This window comes from Diadema antillarum, unplaced genomic scaffold (assembly GCF_040938485.1).
Source record: "Diadema antillarum isolate AM-2024a unplaced genomic scaffold, OU_Dant_1.0 seq00000996_RagTag, whole genome shotgun sequence".
NCBI lineage: Eukaryota > Metazoa > Echinodermata > Echinoidea > Diadematoida > Diadematidae > Diadema > Diadema antillarum.
This window is the reverse complement of record NW_027271834.1, coordinates 417,842-442,180: the sequence shown is the minus strand read 5'-3', so window position 1 is coordinate 442,180 and position 24,339 is coordinate 417,842. Positions and strand designations below refer to the sequence as shown.

The 24,339-nt window shown below is 37.2% G+C and overlaps 1 protein-coding gene across 1 annotated transcript; it reads right to left on the bottom strand.

Annotated features, from left to right (window-relative positions):
• LOC139742326 (uncharacterized) lies at positions 1–23,259 on the bottom strand. Its single transcript, XM_071652903.1, has 17 exons — positions 23,204–23,259; positions 21,768–21,888; positions 15,630–15,793; positions 14,961–15,090; positions 13,839–13,978; positions 12,102–12,231; positions 9,021–9,219; positions 7,646–7,791; positions 6,423–6,632; positions 5,519–5,736; positions 4,703–4,934; positions 3,836–4,109; positions 3,194–3,456; positions 1,975–2,206; positions 1,522–1,619; positions 1,097–1,273; positions 1–465 (listed from the first exon to the last, which is right to left on the bottom strand). Exons 1-17 carry the CDS (start codon positions 23,257–23,259, stop codon positions 196–198), a joined length of 3,060 nt encoding a protein of 1,019 aa, XP_071509004.1. The 3' UTR covers positions 1–195.
• Between the last annotated feature and the right edge of the window lie 1,080 nt (positions 23,260–24,339).

Here is a 24,339-nt window from a genome sequence, read left to right as displayed (position 1 = left end):
TTTGAAATACATAGAAATTAATGTTGCAGAGGATAATTAAAAAATCAGTGACTAGCTAGGACCTATTGCTTTATTGAATGATACGAGAAAACGATGTTGATTCCTTGTCTTTCTCGAGTGACTTTGAGCTATGTCGATCACATCCCACCCTATAGGGCCTACCTCATGTGGCTCCCACAATGGGTCCACCCATGTTTAGATCTTAAGCGTCGGCTGAGCTTTCTCTTGGATCTTCTGAACGAGTTCGTCGAACTTTTCATCGTCGAAGTTGGCTTGGCTTGCTTCTTTAGTGAAGTCGATGTAGAGCAGCTGAGTGAAAGGCATGCTCATTGGTCCTTCTGGCGGCCACGGCATCTGCTCCATGAGTAAAGGCACGATGGGTTTCCGCAGGATGTCGGACAGACTCACCTCACGACGACAGTTGGCGGAGAGGGCGTACTTTGGAGTGACGCAAGACACAACGACCTGCAAGACAGAGAAGCACAACACGTACCCTTTATAACTATAGTACACTCATGCATTGTGTTGGTCCCAATGATTATACTTTAGCATTTTCTAAAATGTGGTAACATTGTAGAGGGATTTTCTTTTTCTTTTTATTATACAAACTTTTGAGTGACATACTAATATGTCATCAACCAGATTCACTGATTCTTTAGATGCGTAAAGCACATTTTCTTCATTGGATAGGTAGATAGAAATCACAGGTGATTGCAAGTAGAGCTCTTGAAAGATTTTACCGAAACATACGTACTCGCACACACACATACACACACGCACCATCACACACACACTCACACACACACACACACACACACACACACACACACACACACACACACACACACACACACCCCACACCACACATGCACACACATGCACCCCACACACACTCACGTACATAGAAAAGGTAATGTATGGCAGAACAGGTTTTCCCATGTAGACCTACATTGTATTTTCGTGCCCTAGCATAGCCACGTGCATAACAAGCGTAAACATGATAGTTTGGTTCAATGAAAAAGTTGGGCAACACGTACTGGCTGTGTCTGTGGAACATTAACTCCTCAAGCAACTCAACCTATCGGCTCTGACATACCTTTGCATTCCTGATCCCCTTGTCAATCTTGGAGTAGAGTGGATCTCCACCACCCATCTGGTTGATGTCCAGCCAGCAGTGGTAGCCTAGACTGGTGAGACGTGAGAACAGTCTCTTGATTTCCGGCTGTTTGCCCCATTGGTACGAAATGAAGACGGACGGATGTTCCTCAGACTCCTAATGGGCGCATGACAAAAGACTGATGTGTGAATTTTAATATGTTTTGAATATCTCTTTTTTATATTATTGAAATCGAATGTTAATATCAAAAATCGAAGCATTAAAGACGGATTCCTCACATCGAAACTAATGTATACGCTGTCTTTGAAATGCAGATCTTCAAACAATTTCAGAAATCGACTTTGTCCATGATACAGCTGAAGTACTCTTTTTATTCTGTAGTTTAGCATGTTGAAGGTCCATACCGTAGGACAGGACTTTGTGGCGTCAGCTGACTTTGTTTCTTCAACTTTCTTCGTGACGGCGGGTTTGTCTTCCACTTTAGGGACCCAGTTGCGGTACTCTGAGTGGAGAAAAGGGAAGGAGTGTTAGACCTGTTGACGTGATACGTTGGGGGGAATGTAGATTTGCAACAAAAAAAAACAAACAACGACTCTATCTAACTATCTAACTATATATATCCATCTATTACGAAAGGAGGGATATCCTTGTGGGGCAACAATATGTCACACATTCTGACACCGAAACAAATCACAACCACTAATCAAACTTAAAGTAATGAAAACTTTATTCTTCCCTCGCCTCCTCAGACGGCATAGTCCCAGCCTCGAGCCATTTTGTCTTCCACCGTCGTGGGCCGAACAGGCCACACCCACTTTTTACCAACATGCGTATTCATGACACTATCTAACACTTACCGTCGGTTACCATGCTTTCGTCCGGGTTGACGTGGTACGAGATCTGGCCAAGGAGCTCCAAGAACTTCGAGTCATCCCAAAACTTCTCTCCCCTCACGTACTCTTTCTCATTGTAGAACTGAATGTACAGAAGCTGAGCAAAGAGCATGGCCATAGCGCCCTCTGGTGGCCAGGGAGTGCGGTCGATGAGAATCGGAATGATTGGTTTGTTGAGATGATTAGCTAAGGTCGCCTAATCGGAAAAATAATGGTACAGAAGAAAAAGATTATGTTTAACTAATGACGTGCTTCAATTTCCGGATCGATGACAACAGTTTTTCAAGACCCGGGATTTGTGGGGATTCATGGGTCGCTGTCCACCGGGGTACATTAAGCCACAAACAGCGCCAGTTGTAAGCTCATTGGTAACTACAATGTACAGTGGTTACAGCTCGTTATTCCGAAGGTTCGTTAATCCAAAAATGTGATGAGGTTTGTTATTCCGAAAGTTCATTAATCCGAAAATGAAATAAGGTTCGTTATTCCGAAGGTTCGTTAATCCGAACATGAAACAAAGCTCGTTATTCCGAAGGTTCGTTACGGACCCTTTATCATTTCGGATCAACGAACCTTCGGAATAACGAACCCTATTTCAATTTCGGATTAACGAACTTTCGGAATAACGAACCCTATTTAAATTTCGGACAAACGAGCCTTCGGAATAGCGAACCCTATTTCATTTTCGGATTAATGAACCTTCGGAATAACACCACAAATGTTCGGATTAACGAACCTTCGGAATAACACCACAAATGTTCGGATTAACGAACCCTTTCTCATTTTCAGAATAACGAACATCTATTAATAGGGAATTTGTGTGTTTCAGATTAACGAACCTTCGGAATAATGAAACTTCGGTATAACGAACATTCGGAATTACGAACAGCACCCACGTACAGTCGACTCTGATCGAGATTCTCTGGGAGTGTGATTGCCCCCATAGAAAGCATTGAGATACAAGTAGCTGTGCACGATTCGTTGCGGAAATTCTCGAACATGTCCGAGCAGCTTTTCCACTCGACGGTACCCCCACGCTACCTGGTTTCTGAATGGGATTTTAAGTTTAGAAGCAAAAGCAATATCTTCTTCCACCAACAATGATAATATGATAATACTGAAAACGCATAATAAGGTATTTTAGATACAACGTAAGTTACTAAACACGTCTTGGTATTCCTACCTCCTTTTTGCAGTTCTCAGAGCCAGAATACTTCTCCGTCACCATGCAGAGGACCACTTTGGCAGACCTCATCCCCTGGTTGATGCGATCGTAAAGCTGATCTCCTCCTCCCATCTGACCAATGTCCATCCAGCAAGGGAATCCCGCCATCTCAAGATGGTTCTTAATAGCTTTCACCTCGGGCTGGTGGTCCCACTGGTAGCTGAGGAAAACGACAGGTGTTTTTTCGTACTCTTCGGGTTGGGCTTGAAGAACCAGTTTGTCTGTGAAGGAGAATATGAACGTTAAAGCGAAGTTATCCACGCGTTTTTTCACAGAATATTATCCCTTGAAAGTTTTCGTGTACAGGGCATGTTGTCATGGAATACTATACTCAAACTTGAGATAGAGGAAAGAAATACGTTAGTCTTTCAAACAGCGTTATGATTGGACGTAATGCACCAGGAACCTTTCACACTTTAAGAATCTGTGGATACTATCTCTTTGGACAATTAGCTCTGAGTTCTTAAGAGACTTGTGGTAATTGAAATGACTCACAGTGGCTTCCAATGAGAGAGAAAGAGAGGTGGAGATAAGAAAAAAACAAACAAACAAGATAATTACTACAGTAACATACTCTAGCAAAGGGTTTAGCTGATTCACCTGCTTCCTCTAGACTTTGTGTGATGATCTCCGCTGCATCTGACCGTCCTATGTCTTTCAGAGCACTCAAGATGGCGAACGTTGCGTCACTGCTCTTGTGCGTGCTGTACCATTCTGCCAGGATAGCCATTGTCGGATCGGTGGATAGTGCCCAGCTACGGATATCCTCCCCCGAGTATCCGAGTCGAACCGCAAGGAACCGCCAGTCATGCTCATGCTCCGGGTTGAGGAGCTTAGAGACATCGCGGGACCATTTTGGCGCGTTTGTGATCGTCTGGAACAAAGCAATCATTAATTTTACACTTTGCATTGAGAATGCAGTCGACGTGATTTTGAAGAAAACTGTGTTATAGGAACACATGCCACGTGTTCAGCAAACCTGTTGATTTTGGTATAAATGTTCGTAAAAAATTAATCTAATTTTGGTGTTTGTATGGCATATATTTATCCATTTCTTCCTTCTGACGACCTGCATAAAACAATTTACTGATGGTCGACAATTAGTGGATAATACACTTTACAAACTCTCTCACAAGAGATTGTTGTAATGCTCTAGTAACATCTCATTGGGGAATTCGTCAGAAGACTACCAAAGTTATAAAATTGCATTCGGTCATTGATATAGAGTTTTAAATGTAATTTATCACAGTCATCGATGTTATTGCTGTACTAGAATACTTAGATATAAAAACGACGACGAGAAACTCAAGAAAGTCTTCTTTCTCAGTGTACACCCCGAGGAGCGAAGATCAAGCGAATGGTACTATAGCAGTGCTAGTCCAACGTCTACTTTCCATCTATTCACGAGATTTGAGGACGTGATAAGGGAAGGTGCGAGTAGTACAGCTTTGAAGGAGCACTGCTCACTTTATGATCGATCTCATCGACTTTTTCCACCGTGTCGTCGACGACCTCTTTCAATTCCTCGAGCTTCTCTCCCTGTTCATGGACGTCGCTCTTCACGTCCCTGATCTCGTCACCGTGGTGCTCCACGGTCTCGTCCAGCCTCTTGACGTTTTCGTCCGTGCCCGCCAACCGGGAGTCCAGGGTATCGATGTCCTCTTGCTGCCCCTCGAGGTTCTCACTCAAGCTCTGTAAACTGCAGACGAGAGACGGACCCAAATATGCGTCGGAAATTTGATTGTACATCGAGTGCGACAATAACTTTTATTTGGCATAGGGATGGTGTCTCTAAAATTTCATTTCTTTTTCTTCTTTATTTAACGAAAAGTATATCCTCCGACTTTTTACTTACATATAACAAACTAATGTTAAGGATTGGACCACTCTCAATAATGTCTGAAGAAAGTACATGTAAATGAATATTGTTCTTTTATCATGCCATGAAAATACAATAGTATTGTGGTGCATTTTTTCTATTTCTTTTACATTCTCTTTCTATTATTGATCTCCATGACCGCGGCATTACAAAATGTGTAGCCTTCACATAACCACACATAAATTAACAAAAAAACCAAGCAAAAACAAACAAGCAAACACAAAACATACATAGCCCTTGAGCGGATATTCTGATTTTCTCGAACTATATTTTAAAGTGATATAATTATTGTATTTTGAATTTTGTATTTTCTATGCATCTAATATTAAAACGATTTTACATTTACTTCACCACTTCGAGTGGTATAGAGAAAAAATACTAGAATGACCAGTGAGAAGACACACCTCCTGTCATCCAGAAAGTCCAATATGGACTGGGCCATATCGGGAACGCCCATCTGCTGGGATGTCTTCATTTTCTCTATCTGTGATCTGTACAGCTCCATAGACTCCTTATAAGCCTGAGCCACCCGCTTCGCTTCCATCAGGACCACGCTGGTGAACATTGGGTTGATGGTTGCGAGTTTACCGAATAGAATCTTAAGGCTCTTGTCTGCGTGTTCCTGCAAGTGTGGGAAGGCATTGAATTGTAGGAGATATCACCTCTTTGGAATTCATTTAAATTTCTTACTACACGTCAATTTTGTTTGGAATGTGTCCTTTGATGTCTGAATAAGACTTTTTTTCACAGTTTAACGGCATGACGAATTAAAGTATTGCATTATAGTAATTACCTCTTCTTCCACCTCCCTTCAAACAGAATATGACGATATTTCATTGATATGTAGATGCTCTGGCAACTGCTAAACCTGGTCGACTGCAAAACATATCTCTGGCGCCATTTTCTTTGGTTTTTTTTTGTTTGTTTATTTTAAGTTCAAGTTCATGCTTTTGTGAGGGATTACTGTTCATGTAAACTTAATGACTGATATCATCGTATTTTGAATAATTGTGTAATTTTCTATTTCTTTTTGAACAACAAGAAACAACAACATTGCATTCATTAATATTCTTTTTAATGAAATATTCAGATGGACGAACGGAATACAACATCCGTTCTATCCTGATCACGTGTTAGTGCTCCCTACTGGCAGTCCTCACAGACATTTTAACCGCATGTAAAAGTATACGATCACAAAATATATGACATAACTCTCGGTTCAAACATCAAGTTTACACAGTCGAAATGTTCAAGTAAATGTTGTTTGTCCTCATATTTTCCATACACAAAAAATTCGTTTTCTATTACCTTGCTGATGCGACCCACACTTGCTACAATCTTTAAGGCTTGCGCAGTGACGTAAGGGTTCTGCTCCCATATTTTGATGAACTTGTCAAGATGGCTCTCGAATCTTTTCGGGTAGTGAAGGGATAGTTCTGATACGACCATGAAGTTCACTACAGACAGGGTGGCATCTGACATATCCTCCAGCAAAAAATCGATGTGCGCTTCGAGGGCCTGCACGAAATATCCAATTGGAATCAGGTATTTACAAGTTTGTATTCACTCTCTTTCGAAATCAGTTCATTTCTCTTTCGTACTCGTTACTGCCTGACAAGAGACTAGAGTGGTTTTAAATTGGCTTTTAAACAAACTAAAGATGACTGAAATATTCTTTGTCTTTTAATCAATGATATAATTTATAAATGATTGTATTACATTTTTTTTGCGAAGGGTGTTAATGTTTAGGACCTATATTCAAAATGAAGAGTTTGTTCGCAGAAACCGATAAGTCAATATTTGCTAAATGGAGATATTTGCGATTAAAGGTCAGGAAAAATAAAGAGAATAATAAGAAATATTTTGCTTCTTTTGACCACACCTTCAAAAATGTACCTTTATAATAGTGACCAATATAACATTTAAAAGGTATTATTCTGTACTTTATGACAGAGGCCGTACTTCATAATCTTCAAAAATGGACTTATCGGTTTTTGCGAACAAACACTTCAAATACTTCCTACTTCTTCGATTATCATCAAAGAATGCTTTTTCTTTTATGTGTATTAAGTATGAAAATCGTATTAAGCACGTTCTCTCGATTCTGTTATATTTCACATTTTGGAAATAATTCTATCATATAATTTCTTCAAATGCTGTGTTACCATGGTCATTGTTTGAAATAAGGTTTCATCTTTATAGTCTCATCACAGCAATAGGCCTATCGGGGATGGGTTTGGGTTGCATAATAAATGGGCCTTCTCAGTAGGAGGACTAATTGTTTTCATGCAAGCTTTCTCCTTAGAAATTCCATTCAAAAAATAACTCTTATGATAATCTCAACTAACCCATCGCAACCTCAATCAATATCCTTAGTCCGTATGATAATTATTAAATTAGCCGTAGACAATCGCCAGTAACATGAGTAGAGAATCAATTACCTAAAGCATTATATCGTATTCTGTTTTGCTCCTCTTTTTTATAATTGTATCAAACATCGTCATCCATTGTTATTGTGATTTTTGTTTCACCTCTGGATTCCTCTTGGCCACGTCGTCAAGAAACATGTAAAGAGGTGATTTTTCAGATGATGCCATGTCGTGCATGCACTCAATGAGGTCGTCAAGGCGTGATAGAATTCCATCCGGATTATGCTGAAAAAATCCCTTCAGGGTCACTGGGTGTCGAGAAACAAGCAAATCATAAATATGTGAAATAAAGATAACAGCCGTGACTTTATCTGAAGCTCAACCATGTCAGCGCGACCTTTGTTGAACAGCTTTGTATACAACTATATGATACGGGAGTTACACCACAATTATCTCAAAATATCTCATATTTCATATCTCAAGTTTTTAATCAGGCAGACTTGAAAAAAGATAAGAACAATGATATCACCATCAAAGTCTGACAAATAAATCTAAAGTTTAAAGAATTCTTAGGTTCAGTTTGTGTAAATGTAATTGTCTGAAGAATTTCATCACAAAAATGGGCTACGCGCAATTTTTAAACACTTCAAAGTAGGCCTAAGTCTAACAACGGCGCGCAAATGATTTTTTTTTTTGGATAGTGTTACCTGACTTGTAACATAACAAGGGATGTACATGAATGCATGATTACAAGTATCACCCACTTTCTTATATTTTTGTTTTGTTTTAGAAGGTCTTATTGCTAGTATTGATGGAATTAACTAGTTTAATATTGAACTCTTCATTTTTACCCCTCAGTCACAAATGCAATTTAAACGAAGTCTTGATGTTATTATCTTAGAATTAAATCATGACAAACCAATGAAGAACTGTAACTTCTTCAAAGGAGAAAGTCTCCACTGCAAAATCCCTACGCCTACACGTTTTGATGCAAAGGGTACGTTCTTAAATGTAATACAATTATGTATGTATACGTATAATTATATATATATATATATATATATATATATATATATACATTGTATACACTACACTGACGATGGCCCGAGGCAGGTTGAAAATTTTGTTAATAAAAACCTTCTTGTTGGATCTACAGATGGTATATTTCAGACTCATTCTTCTTGATAACATTATATATATATATATATATGTATATCGATTTATATATGGACAGAGCATATAAATATATATATATATGTATATATAACTCAAACAGTAAACTCACTGAAGTCAAAAGAAAGACTTTTGAAAGGATTGCACCATGAGCAAAATTAAAAGTACATTTCGTTGACCGATAACAACTGTACATTAGATAGTCTATGAATATGTATACACATAATAAGCAAGCCTTTATTGATGTTTTCCCGGATTTTCTGATTCGAGACTCCTCACTGCTCTCTCATAAAATAATCGACATGAACTTTTAAATTACCTTCAAACATTTAAAGCCTGCAGTTTTGTAAATTGTATCGCTTACTTCCGAGTGACGATCTTATGCTCTCCTTGGTCAGAAAGACATCTATGATAGTTTCAGTGTACGGAGCGAGTACTTCGACATTCTGCTGCAGTATAGCGAAGACTACACCGGCGGCACTTTCCAATTCTGTGACGTCACAAGATAGTAGCTTGATGACGCAAGGAATGAAGTCACTAATCATCTTAGGCTGGTGACAGTTCTTTGTAAGTGCAAAATTAAAGAAAATGTACATGATTAGAGTACATCAATATGATAAAGATCAGATATTTACTAATATGATTAACAACAATGGATTTTTAACATTGAATTGCAGTGTATTCACTTTAACGATAAAATCCATTCTGTACAGATATTTGGAACCAGCATAATGTTTCTTGGAAGAGAAAAACTAAATGAAACGCCTCTAGAGAAGTACAAAGCCTTAATCGTTCTCAATTTGACAACTTGGAAAACATTTGTGACCCATTACAACAAAAAGGATCCGAAAGTCGGGAGAAGGCGACTTTTCTGACAATAACATGACATTATTAACCTTCTTCCGCTTCAATTTCATATCATAACATAAACTAGAGCACTGGCAATCGAGGACATGTATCCCCCGAACCCGTCTCCCATACTCCATCTGGATTACTTTTTTCGGCCAGAATTTTGTATGACAAGGCAACTGTTGCAGGATACAAAAAAAAAAAAAAATCCAAATAGGTGTAGGTGTATAGATTTGACTATGATAACATTTACATACCAAATTTGAAAAAAAAAAAAAATCGGTCAAGAAACAAGGCAGCGTCGCACACACAAGCAGACCCTGTAAAAATTACCTTTTCATGTATAAAGACGGAACAAGCGAGGGTGCCACCACCAAAAACAATATGGGCATCTTCATTTCACTAAAATGCACCTTAAATTTGAAGAAAATCTTATAAGAAATGTGGCTGATAGACCACACGGTAGAAATGTGCATTGGCATCCAAAGTCGGAACACTGAGGACGCCGTCACCACAAACTGTTGTGTGCTTCATGCAGCATGATCACCCATACTCCTCCCTAGCAAGGCTGAATAAAATCTGTTGAGTAACCATCAAGTTATTGCATAAATAAGCACTTTTGCAAATTTTGACATGATTAAGGTGACCTTTGACCCGTAAAAGGTGGAACAGTGAGGGCAGCATTATCAATAGGTATAGATGTATAGATTTGACTATGATAAATTAACATATCAAATTTGAAAAAAAAAAATGGTCAAGAAACAAGGCCAGCGTCACAAACACAAGCAGACGCTTTAAAACTTACCTTTTCATGTATAAAGACGGAACAAGCAAGGGCGCCATCACCAAAAACAATAGGCGTCTTTGTCTTACCATAATACACCTTCATGCCAAATTTGAAGATGATCGGAGAAGAAACGCAGCTGGCAGAGCGCTCACAAGAAAATCTCTGCGGCGGCGGCGGGGCGCCGCCGCCGCCGCCGCAGAGATTTTCCGCGGCGGCGGCGGACGCGGCGCGACGAGGCCAAATCCATAGTATCCTCCGAACTCTGTTCGGGGGATACAATTATAAAAGTACTCGGTTGCGGGGATATTGGTGATTTTATGAGACCATGTCGAGTGGTCTAATGAATCAGCGTTTCGAGAAAACCGCTTTAAAAGTTTTCTTTCCGACGCTATCGTGATCAAGGGGAGGTAAGACGGTTTTCACCTCTTGACAATCGAAGATCTGCTCATAGCAACCTCGGCGATGTTCATTCAAGCTTAGCGCCAGCGGTCTACGCACGACCAATCAGTAACCAGGATGCCATCGACGTGCACTGACCAATAAGATCACTCCCTCATAGCAGGGGGCGGGCTAAATCCAAATCTTCGGACACGTTTCCGTTCCGTTGACAGTCAGAAAGTCATGGCCCAGTAAAACGCCAATTTCTTGCCTTTCCTTTGATTACTAAGTAGCTTCGATATTTCGGCAAAGGGTAGGCGATAGATTATAATTATTACAAAATTGTACTACAAAATTATACCAAAAGCAGAAATTCCCTCATTTTGGCTGATTTTGATAATCTGACTTCAAACTCCATTTTCTATGCTCAGCCGTCCGCTTCTGTAGGATCCTTTTGTTGTGGCGGGTCACATACTTTTTCTTTTCAAGAACACAATAAATCTTTGATTAATAAGAATGCAAATCTCAGATTCATTAAAGAGGTGAGAAGAAAACTTCGCTGGATTCACTTAAGTTGGTTCATTTTGCAAATTTAGATAATACACATAACATTACTGCAATCCTCAAACAACTGCATATTCCATGGGCAAGGCCACCTTTTCCTCCGCATACCCCACGTGAATTTTCATTTTTGGGAAAATAGGCAATACGAGGGGTGTCAATCTTTTACGCACGGTCAGACTGGTGAAAGATCAAGAAGTTCGCGATCTTTAAGATCTCGAAGTTTTGCCAGTGTGACCGCAAACTTCCCGCGAAACTTCTCGCAAAACTTCTCGCGAAACTTCCCACTCCAAGTAGGAATACCCACTCCAACTAGGCATAAGTCCCTCACCCCCGCCGAACTTCTCGATCTCTGTTTGCGGGCGGTGTCTCCAAAGTGCGAGACGATTGTCTGATGTACAGATGTGCATTGATGCGTCACAGTCACTAGCCACTGGACGGCGCACTCATTCTTCTTTCTTCTTACCCTAACAATGACCCAAACTTCTTGATCCAAGTTTGGCTGCCAGTGTGACTGCACGACAAAAGATCGCGAAGAATTTTTCTAATTGAACTTAATTGTGAATTAATGTCTGCTTGATTTTTTTTTTTTTTTTTTGGGGGGGGGTTATTTGTAATAAGTGAAAATTTCATTTTTGAAAACGTCATTCTGAGAGATTATTGTTTTGAATCTCATTTCGTGCATTTGTTATGGCATGGAATCCAGGTGTCAAATTCTGCAAAGTTCCCCAATCCCCATACTAAGTAATACGTTGTCGCATCATAATATGGTTACGGAAAATGAAGCATTGTACCCAGGACACTGCAAAGTGTATCAGGCCTTTTAGTCTAGTGCAAGGTGGTTGCAGACTCACTTATATGAACGCCTACCTTGGCCATAAACATGTAGACGATAGTTTGCAAAATTAACCCATGTGTCGAGAGACTTCCTTCATCATCTTCCAGTTCTTGATCCATACAGTATTCCACGATGCCCAGGAGGGACTTCACTTCAACTTCCCTGTGTACGATATTTAAAAATTTTCACTGCACATTCTATATCGGAGATATTAGAGGGAAACAACCTAAACTAAATAAATCTGTACAAGATTAGTGAAGATATAGTGGGAGAAATGGATAAAAATGCACCCCATTTAAGAAAAAAAAAAATCATCTTCTATATTTGAATCTACATGTGTAGCTCATTAACGATCAGATGTATAGATTCAAGACGTGTCCGATGATTTTGCAAAATGAAAATAACATACCGGATACCGGATACCGGTTAATGACCAAAATAGGACACAAATGAAATATAACGTTATTCGAAATGCTATAAAAACTGACCATGAATAGCAATATATATACATATATATATATATATATATATATATACATATATATATTCATATAATATACATCAATCCAAATATACAAAATCTTTCCTTATAATTCATGGTACTCGAGGGACGGCCTTGGAGTGGTTCAGCTGGAATTACATTACTAATCACAAACTGTTTGTTTATGTGACCATTAGATCGTTCTCGTGTGTTGTACCGAATAACATAGCTAATGAACTGGAATTTCCGATATCTATCTATTCAAAATATCACATTTGTGGTGTACATCAAGGAGGATTATTTTGAGAACTGACTTTTATAATAGTACTCTTTATCAATGGTATATAAAATTCATCAAGTATTCGTCTTTAAATTATATTATTCGATGATGATTCCAATGAGTTTTTTGTTTATCAAACTCCGGTCCAGAGTTATTGATTGATACTTTGAATATTGAGTTGATTAATTACTTTATCGGATAAGAGATAACAAATTGTCAATCAATGTTAAACATGTATGTATGAATGTATGTAATGTATCTTTTTTAGTACTTTGGAAAAAGTACCCCGGAATATTTTCCTGTAAAATACAGCCATATGAGACGTTTGCCCGATTAAATTTCTAGATTTGATTCTCGATAGAAAGGTTACGTGGAGTTTGCAAATTGATTCATTTTGCCGTTCCATTTCTAAAAATACAGGTGTAATCAACAAAGTCAAATTTTGTTTTCCTACAAATTTTTTTTATTAATGCTATACTCTCCTTTTTATTTTAACCTATCTAAATAATGGCATTCTCGTCAAGGGTAACACTCCTCGCATATATTCAGAAAGAATATTGATACTGCAGAAAAAGCTCCTCGTATTCATTGCAATTAATGGAGGAGATGTCATACTAGTTTTCAACTTCATTGAAATAATATTTTTAAAAATGTTAGTATATTTTGAATTAGAACAGTTTATGTACAAACGAAAGGATAATAACGATTCGTTTGACTATTACTATTATTATACTGCTCACTTTTTAGCAATTCCCTCCATTTCTGACATCTTTTCCTTGATACAATATAAATAGTTTGCATATGCATTTCCTTAAACTTAAGTTTTGTTTTATCTAAAATAAAAATAAGAGTTGCATTGATTTCAATTGAATACACGAAAGATATATTGTACTCTTTTTTTTGTGTGTGTGCAAATGTCATATTGTACTATCTATTTTAGTCGGAATTGAAACACATTGAAATGAAACGAAATGAAACCATCGCAATGTTTCAACAATCGCCTCTTACCCTGCGACACCCAAAAGGCCGGAAGGGAAGAGCAACACGGCGAGAAGTTTGTTGTCGACATTCTCGACGATGTCGATGTCGTCTCGTCGCATCCATTGTTCGAATGCAACAAGGATGTCGGGCATGAGCTTCTCGCATCCCTATTGGAAGAAACAGACACATGTATTGTTTTGCTAGTCGGGAATCACGGGGTTTTTTTTGTGTGTTTTTAATGCACACATGACAAACAAGAAAAGCGGTTCTTAAGAAAACAATCTGTGAGCTAAGATCAAATCATGTCGGCAAATGAAAAAAGATTCATAGTTTAATACCCAAAAGATTAAACTCGTTTGAAGCAGTAATAGAGGATATGGATTTTACAGACAATATTTCAAGTATAAATCATGCATCCGCAGAAAAGATAAAGCAAACAAAGCAGAACCCTAAGCTTCTATTAGCGCCGTATACCCAAACACGCGCTATCGAAGTCATCACTGCTAAGGAGATTGTTGTCTTGTGCCTTGTCGTTGCCATGGTTGCATTTTGCGATCCGTCCATCCATAATTAGCCCGATAAGAATTTACCATTCGTATCAATCCGATACGTCATATACCTAGTACAAAATAATATTTCATACTCCTATATAAAGCGTATTTATGCTCATTACTATAATGAAGTGCAATCTAAGCGACGATTAACAGATGAAGTTTGTTTGAAGTTTCATTAAGTCATAAAGTTTAAAAAAAAATGAATGTAAGTTTTTACTCGTGATACCATGTATTTTGTTACTTTTCGTTTTTGCAACTATTACAAATTTGTTCTGTTAATGCATTGTGTCGTATATGATTTTTCATGTTCAATCGAAGTTCTTATTCTCTGAAGCAAGTATCGACAGTACCATTTTGCTATTGATATCCATTTTTGTGGTCCCTTTCACTATTTGTATCCAAATAAAATATGATTACTTTCATGCTTTGTCTTGTGTATCAAGTTAATAAACAAAAGTGTACTGCATTAGTAATGATGTTACAACAACATTCATAATTATGTTTATAATGAATACAAAGTCAATTGAAAAGACAAAGTAATTACAATTGTTGAGTTTCAAAGGACTTTAACAGTGATAGATAGGCGCGTTCATACCTCCCAGCTCTTGTCACTGGCCGACATGACGCCCAGGGCAACTATGATGTGCATGGGAGACGAACTTTTCAGACACGACGTTACGAGTTCAGCAAGCAATACGTTCACCTTCTTCATGAGTTTCTCTCGGCTGCAAAATCAACACAAGCATTTGCAAACAAACACTGAGAAATCATTTTTAATGGGTACATGTCACGATATTGCTAACCTTACCATTGCTATTAAAAATCAGCATTTTATTTAAAAGAATCGGAAGAAAGAGGACGCTGAGGATATCATGAGTCGATCAGTGAGAGATGCAAGCAATAACGTTCAACATTTTTTTTCCATTGGAGGGCTCTCTCTTAGCAATCAGCCACTCCAAGTACTAGTCCAAGTAAACGGAATCATTTCACTTCAATATGACCCTTTTTTTATTTTCTAAAAAAATGAAGAAAAAAAAATCTGGTCATCTAAATGGAATAGATTCTGTGCCAGAACCACCTAGAATGAAACAGGAAACTTGTCTTAAAGAAAGGTGAATACATTCATGTTTGATTTGCATTTTCATCCAGATTTATTCTGATATATATGGTATTCAGCAAAGTAACCTGGCACGATGATTCTGATCCTATCTACAGGCTGGCAGCGCAGTCCCACTCAGTCCACTAAAAAGACATCGAACTCTACCTGCATGCTTGCATCAAGTTATCCACGGCACCTCTCAGGGCACGTCCGAATTCGGACCAAGACGGCTGGTCCCTCGTATTCTCCAATTCGTTCTCGTTGCTGGGGATCCATTCGATCGGCTCCTTGAGGAATTCGATCATCATTTTCATCTCATCCTCGTGAACCTTTTGAGAAACGAAAGATGAAGTAGCTCTGCTTATTTCAGGAATGACAAGGTCAATAACGGCGCTATTGGTACGGACTGATGGGCAGAATACCAGATCTGGGTACCAGATCCACCCACGTGTGCAAAATGCATGCATAAAATGTATTTCATTATTCAGTTTCTTTGTAGCTCAGCACCTATTTGCGCATTTATTATTTTCGTTCACTGCACCCAATCTCACGGCAAAACGCATACTACAGGTCCTCACGATTTGTCAACGACGGACTCGTGCAATCAGCAACAGCCTCTATTTACAGACCCTAACTCACCACTCAAGAAAAAAGAAATTTCATTTATTATGGATATTGAATCTGGTATTGAGAGAAATATAGCTCTATATCATTCTGATTATTATAAGCTTGAAGAATTTAATGAAAAAAATAAGATTGATAATAATTTTAATTTTCTTTATAATGAATCAGTTGGACGGTGTGTTAGGACTGAAAGTATCAAACATGACTTCAGTCTGCTTCATTTAAATGCTAGAAGTGTGAATAAAAACATTGATTCTTTTGATTTATTACTGTTTTCAATTAATAATTTTCAATTTTCAGTAATGGCAATAACAAATGTAATGTAAACAAAACAAAACAAAAACAAATCTGCTCCCGTATTTGATATTGATAGTTATATTTTTTAACGAAATGATTGCAGATTCAAACGAGGAGTTGTCGCCCTATATGTTCATGATTCTCTCACTTTGAAAAACGGAAATGCTATAAATATACTTTGAAGGTACCGAAAAATATATTTGTAGAGCTTACAAGAATACCTCAAAAAATATGACTATTATTTTAGTTGTTTATGGACCCCTAATAGCTCAATAGATTTGTTTTTAGAAAAATTGACATATATTCTTAATAAATTGTCACGTGAAAATGAATTTATTTATCTTATTGGTGATTATATGTTTACCCTCTAAAGTAGATAATACCACTTTTAAGTTTTTGAATAAACTGTCCACGTATAGTTCTCATCCTCACACTACTCAAGCAACCAGAATAATTTAAAACTCTGAAACTTCAATAGATGATATATTTTCTAATGTTATTGTGTCTGAATATTTTAATGTTATTTTCATTTACTTATTTCTTTTATGTATTTTTCGTCATTTTTATTCATTTTTATATTTTGATATACACGTATCTGACCATCTCCTTATTTTTGTATTTTTCAGAAGGCTGATAGTATCAGGAATAAGCACAAACATGAATATATCAGAGGACAAACACAACAAAATATTGATAGATTAATGGCTGATTTGGCAGCTGAGTCTTGGGATGATGTTTTCGGTGAATCCGATATAAACGGCTCGTACGTACTATTCATAAACAAGCTTCTTTGTTATATAACAAGAATATACCCTTTTACGAATAAAAGATAAATAGAAGAAAGCCTCGCAGACCATGGATTACCAAGGGTAACAAAAAACATCAACTAGTATACGATTGTCACGCAAATTTTATTATTCAAAAATATTGAATCTAAAGGATCCAACACAAGCTCAATTTGGAAGATAATTAAGGATCTTTTGGGAAATAAAAAAACACCTGTTCTAAAAATATTGAAAAGGGATATGAAATCACGGACCCAAATGTTACTGCCATATTGTTTAATGACTATTTCATTAGTATAGGATCACATTTAGTATCTACCATTAATGTAACCGATATTAATTCCATGCAGTATTTTTCTAAATCATTTGGTGTTTCCTTTTTTTTCTCACCAACTTCATACCACGAAATACTTCGCATTGTAAACGATCTCAAATCCAGCAAGTCTTCGGGTTCCGATGGTTTAAGTGTTTATCTCCTTTAACAGATCACATATTTCATCGTACCCCTAATACACATATTCAACATATCTCCCAATTCAGGAAGCTGCCCAAACTCGCAAAATTGATTCCCATCTATAAAAAAGACGATCAAACACAACTGAAAAATTATTGCCAAATATTTTTTTTCTCCCAAGTATATCAAAAATTTTAGATTTTTTTTTTTAACAATAGAATACTTTCTTCTTCTTTTTTTAAATGAAAATGAAATTCATATTTCAAATCGATTCGGATTTAGGAAAAATCATTCTACAGATTACGCCATTATTCAACTTGGTGACAAAACAATTCATAGAGGCTTTTAAAGATACGGAATATATAATCTTTTTTTTTTCATGCACCTGAGTAAGGCATTTGATACTATTGATCACAAAATCCTTAATCGAAAATTGAAACATTATGGCATACCCTTGTTATGGTTCACCGATTATTTATCTAACCATGAGCAATATGATGACTTTGATTCATTTTCCTCCAGGAGAAAAAAAAATCAACTGTGGAGTACCACAAGGGTCTATCTTAGGCCCTCTTTTATTTGATATCTATGTTAATGATATAACCAACGCTTCACCAATCTTAATTTAAATTTGTTTGCAGATGATGTAAACATATTTTGTTCACATAAAGATACACAGACACTTATCCGCACACTTAATTTTCAATTACGTAAAGAGTCTTCATGGTTAAATGCGATAGATTATTTTTAATTATTGACAAAACTAATTTCATATATTTTAAAAGTGTTTATTCTTTTAGAATTAAATGTACTTTACATATTGATGGGTTACCCTTGAAGAAAAGAAGTCTACCAAATTCCTTGGTGTAATTATTCATGGTAATCTTACCTGGAATGAACATGTAAACAATATCAGTAGTATTATACTGAAACTTGAACTTCAAACTGAAAGATCTTTTAATAGAAAAGTCTCTTTTTATTTTATATACAATGTAATGTACTGATTTTAACATACCTCACATACTGCAATAATGGTATCGGCATATTCTAATAAGACAAAAATTCAATCAATTCAAATCATTTACACCAACTCACATTATCTTGCAGATTCTGAACCATTTTTCTCTAAATTGGAAACGCTGAAAATAAACGATATTTATACTTGACAATGCGTAATACTCATATACAAATACACGACCAACACCCTCCCTGCCTTGTTCCATAACCTATTACTGTAACTGTGAACTCAAGCGTCCACTCTTACCCAACTCGACATTCCAAAGATTATCACCTTCACAATCCCAAGATAATGATAGCTCATAAGTCAATTAGGCACCATGGACAAGACGTTTTGGAATAGTCTCCCTGAGCAAACAAAGGCAACCATTAACATAATTATATTCTTTTAAGGCACTTATGAAAAAATATCTTTTGTCGAAATATGATAATGCATGAGTGATAAGAAATTGGGGGGGGGGGGTTTATGTTAACTCATAAATAGTTTATACCGGTATATTAGAAGTTTAGTAATTTGCTGCATATCAAAATCGATATTGGAAACAGAAATATGTAACTGACATACATTTGACACATAAATACTCTAGAAACAAACCAAATTATGTATTATTGTATTGTAAATGTGCATTTCATGGCATGCACAGCACAGAACAGCAGTCACCTCAGCACATTATTATAGCAAAGAATGCCTTTTGAAAATAAATAAACGAGAACTATTTTGAGTTTCCCCTCTATTTTTGACGTCACAAATTACTACCATAATTATATGGATATGATTTTTTTTATCCTACTTCTTATACACGTCCTTTATACAGTTGTGTAAATCGAATTTAAGTTTCGAATTTTACCTCGGGCCTCGATCTATGTCAAGCTGTTGCTTATGATCGCGGTCTCCTTCTTTTTTGTTTATTATAATGTCTAAAAAAATGCCTAATTCTAAAATCAATTCAGTTAAATTCCACCCTTTTATTGTAACGACATGTCACATTCTGAAGGAATAATCAATCATTTTTCACATAATTTACAAATTCCACGATTTGCTTCAAAACTGTTTTTTTTTTTTTTTGGGGGGGGGGGGTGATATCATGCTATGCATGTCTGATACATAGATTACTGTCATGTTCATAGTCCATGTATATGATTATTTCCCTTGGATTAATCTATGCGACAGTATGCTAGCTTATACGTCGTGTTATGTTAATTTCTGAATATATGATTCTATTTTCATGTGTGATTTGGAAAAAGGCAGAAATAAAAAAGCAAAGCAAACCAAATATGATTGTGAACAGATGTTATGGCAATTGATGTTTTCCTCCTGCTGAGATGACAACATAACTTTGCAGTGACCGTATACTTCTCGGGTGCTGTTCGTTATTCCGACGGTTCGATATTCCGAAGGTTCGTTATTCCGAAACACACAAATTCCCTATACCTAGAGGTTCGTTAATCCGAACATTTGTGGCGTTATTCCGAAGGTTCGTTATTCCGAAGATTTTTAAATCCGAAAATGAAATTCGGAAAAACGAACCTTCGGAATAACGAATCTTCGGACTGAAGAGCCTCCGGAATAACGAACCTTCGGAAATTAACTCTGGAGTTACTGTATCACAAAGGACTATACATAGTTAAAGGTGCAATGACAACATTCTTTATCACAGTGGATAGTCAAATAAGTGAAAATTGATGAATAAAAAAAAAACTTTATAATATCTAATATAGATTGTATAATTTTTTGATTTTGCCCATAATAAGAATATCACAAAATTTGTAATCCTTCCGTGCGAAAATGTTTGACTTTAATAACATTTTTTTACTGTATGAAGTAACTCGGCACGCTCGAGGCCCAGCAAAAATAGCTTAAGACAACTTTTGTCAGTGGGCTACGCAAAAAAAAATGCAAATCTAGAGGTTGTCAATACATTACTCTCGGGTAATCGGGTATTGCTTAAACGGGTACTCCGTTTTATTGGGTAGTAAATTCAAAACCAGTTCCAATGCACATCAAGATTACCTGATAATCGGGTTGCCTCTCCGCATAACGGGTAAATTATTGTCTTCTAATCTAATTTCTACCCACATTTTGTCGCAGATATAACACTTTAAGAAATCATGAATTACAAATTTTCCACGGCTAATCGCATTCTCTGCTTAATTTGCAAAGAAGAATGGTCATTCGGGAGTGATTAAACATTAAAAAAAAAAAACATGTACAAGTACCGACTTGCCCCACGGAAACGAACTTTAGGCCTACACATGTAACTGGCACTCAGAATTGCATAGACAGACAGGAGTTGAACACACTTGCGCTCATCCCGTGCTCCGCAGCAACTTTCACAATGCGAGAAGTTTGCAACGAGAATCAGGCCATGCACCAGCTCCATAATTTTGCTTTTCCCGCTCACTTCTCGAAAAGTAACCCGACGTTCTATGTGACTAGTGCACGCAAAGAGATGTGCTCATTTTGGAAAACGCCTGCATGTTAGCGAAGAGCCTATAGTCAAACGACACAGTTTTCTGAAGACATATTTGTCCATAAAATACGTGTAAATTATTGTTCGTGACTGAGCAAGTGCAAGGTACAGCTGTCTGTATAATGTGCCATGCAGGCATATAGTGTAGGTGTTTGGTGCAGTGTAAAATGCATGTACACACGCATTGTGTGTGTCAATTGTGAGTGAGACGTGTTCTTCTGTTAATCGGGTACTCCACTTAATCGGATAAGAAACGCTCTGCTCGAGCCTACCCGATTATGCGGAGAGTACTGAATGCATATATATATATATATATATATATATATATATATGTAACATGTAAACATAAAGACAGGGCTCAACACTATGTTTTTGGTTTCTCTCTCTCTCTCTCTCCCTTTCAGGTGGCCCGTTTGGGGCACTAACATCTTAAAACAGAAATTTTAGTGGTCCTAAAAAAGATATGAAGCTGTCTGATATAAAAGAAAAGTAACAATCCATTTTGAATTTTAAATGCCCTATCGGACTACCAAGAGATAAATCTTGCAGCCAATTGTTAGTGCCCCTAGGCCACCAGGCCATCGCTAATGAGGAGCGCTGCGTTAGACATGAGTTCACTTTTCATAAATTAGTGCGTGAATTAGTGATAAAGTACCTTCCACTTTACGTAATTCTTTTCTCCGAGGATTTTTGCAGCCAGTTCGAAGTAGACTTGCGTCTTCTTTTTCATGCTTTTGATACATATTTCTACCATCAGAGGCTCGTGCTTGTTTTTCCTGTAAGATAGAAAACATTGCTAACGACAAGAATACCGTGTACTTGGTGAATGACTCTCTTACTTATTCCCCTGCAGTTTCAGGTTAATTGCAACGGACATGACGGATGAGATACTGAACAGATGAAAAGAATGAGTAAACGAACGTAAGACAGAGAGAGAGGGACAGACAGAAAAAGAGAAAGAGTTTTAATAACATGCAACTTTTATCAATAACCCGGAAACGACCACTCTTCCTGAACAATATGCTGAAGGATTATGTATTTCAGTTTCATAATGTGCAGGAACCCAGGGGAATACCAAACAAAATATAGGGATGGTTTCACTTGGTAGCCTGTCTGCAGTACAAACTATGTGTACTAACGTCAGATAGAGTTCACGATTAGAGTAGAGAAATAAATATATAGAATAATTGACGACTGGTAATTTACAAGTACTATCATAGAGACAAACCGAAACAATTATGCAAATTTGGGTCGGAATACGTATTTATTAAATAAAAACATGATTAACAGATAAACGACCTAAAGGATATAATCCGAAGATGATATGGTGACTTCCACGTTGCACATTATTGCACGAAAAGACACAAACATCACACGCGTCCGTGCTCGCGAAATTCATTGGTATAGGAAACCTAATTCAAATGTGACAAGCTCCCATAGAACAAATCCATGGGGAGAGACATGAAACTACATTGTAATCAATGTGAAGATAATGAAGGGAAAATAATTACATAGTACTGCTTTTTGACACAGCTGTCCAGGAGGTTCTTTCATAATTTCCAGCAATATTGCAACATTTCTCTTCATTTACATAACATATCGGGAAAATGTGAGACAAAACGAAAGATACTATCATTCCAATATATTGGAAAGATATCTTATGCTTTCTCTCTTATATTCTTTAGGTATCTTGACAGTTAAGTTATATTTACTCTTTGTCGTACTCTATTGGTTCGTGTTAGCTTAGGCTGTGTCATTAAAGTCACTTGGCACTCTTACGACCACCTCATTGCTTACAATGCATGTTACGTTTGTCCGTGTTTGTGAATGTTCAAAGCTATACCCTAAACGCTGTTAAAGAAAGTCTGCTTGACCCCTTCCTAGTAAATAAAATCAGATGAGTAAGATTCATAGAACACGTTGGTAAATAAATAAACGCACAGACGAATATTGGTTACATTATAGGATGTCTGGCATGTCCTCTTCTTGAACAGTCCAGACCACACTTCACTATAAAATCTCAGTCATCATGGTCATGTCAGCGTTCTCACAGGATAGAACAGATGAAAAAAATTATTGAGTTCTACTCACATTTTTTTCACCTCTCTGAACAAATTGTTGGTGACTTCTGACTGGCACTCGTCCATAAAGCTCCCTCTACCGCCTGCATCCTGTTTGATGCACTCCAGCACCTTCGGCAGGTGTTTCTCAAGGTCCCCCGGAGTCTCCCGAAACTCCTTCTTGAGCTCCTTAAAGTCCATTGCCATGGTATCGAAACAGTGTGCTCCAAACAGCTAGCTCCCCTTATAGAAAACCATGTTCATTATTGATAGCATTTTGTTGACTGAGAACAAGAAGGCCGTTATCGCAATTCTTTGTTTTGTTTTGTTTTGTTAGGGGTATTGAATTATTGGTATTACGTTGTAGAGCTCGATCTCCCCAACATTATGATGCCAATTTCAAATCATTGTTATTTTCTGTAAAATGTTAAAAATCAAAGCCACAAGGATGCTAATTTACCCGATATTTGGAACATGTAAATCTATTCACTGTGCCTGTAGTGAACCCGATATGTCAAACACAGAATTAGCAAAAAGTGTTTGATTATTTGTTTATAGATTTGATACGATTTGTATAAACTCATAGTCGTATAACGTAATAACATATGCTACCACCATCGTTAGGCTTATATTCGTCAATTATCATTGTTCAAGGCGTGACCTCATTAATAAATCACACCTTCGTATTAAACTACACTTCCAGAGTTGGGTTTATCTTGGCAACATCTACTGTTGGCGTGGTACATCCAAAGATACCCCACTTGGCAACATTTACTGAGCTGCCATGGCTCTGTAAAACTCCTGTGTATATCACTTTAGCACAATACTTTAAAAATGTGACTGTTCCACAGTCATCTAGTATTGTTAAGACGGCTGTTGTTAAGAATAAATCCACAATGTATGCATCAGGAAAGGGCTTACGCTTTAAACAAACAAAAAAAAACCACCCACCTTTGCCGAAACCAAAGAACTCTTGAAAGAATTATGCTCACTTTTTCCCTTTTTTGGAGAATTGTGTGATTTTGAGACACGATGACCGCTATCCGATGATAACAAAATAAAGAATTTCAAAGAAGAATAGGCCTATTTTTGTTTATGTGGGCAGAAATACTCACGGAAATAATTGTTCTCTTCCCGCTCACAGGCAAACCGACGGGAACACGACCA

Bases quoted from the DNA above. Each gene is read 5' to 3' on its own strand.
- LOC139742326 (XM_071652903.1), bottom strand. From the start codon at position 23,259: ATGGACGAGTGCCAGTCAGAAGTCACCAACAATTTGTTCAGAGAGGTG. The intron at 15,091-15,629 runs GTAGAGTTCGAT...TTGATTTTGCAG, and splicing joins AACTTGATGCAAGCATGCAG to CCGAGAGAAACTCATGAAGA. The intron at 13,979-14,960 runs GTATGAACGCGC...TTCTTCCAATAG, and splicing joins CCAGTGACAAGAGCTGGGAG to GGATGCGAGAAGCTCATGCC.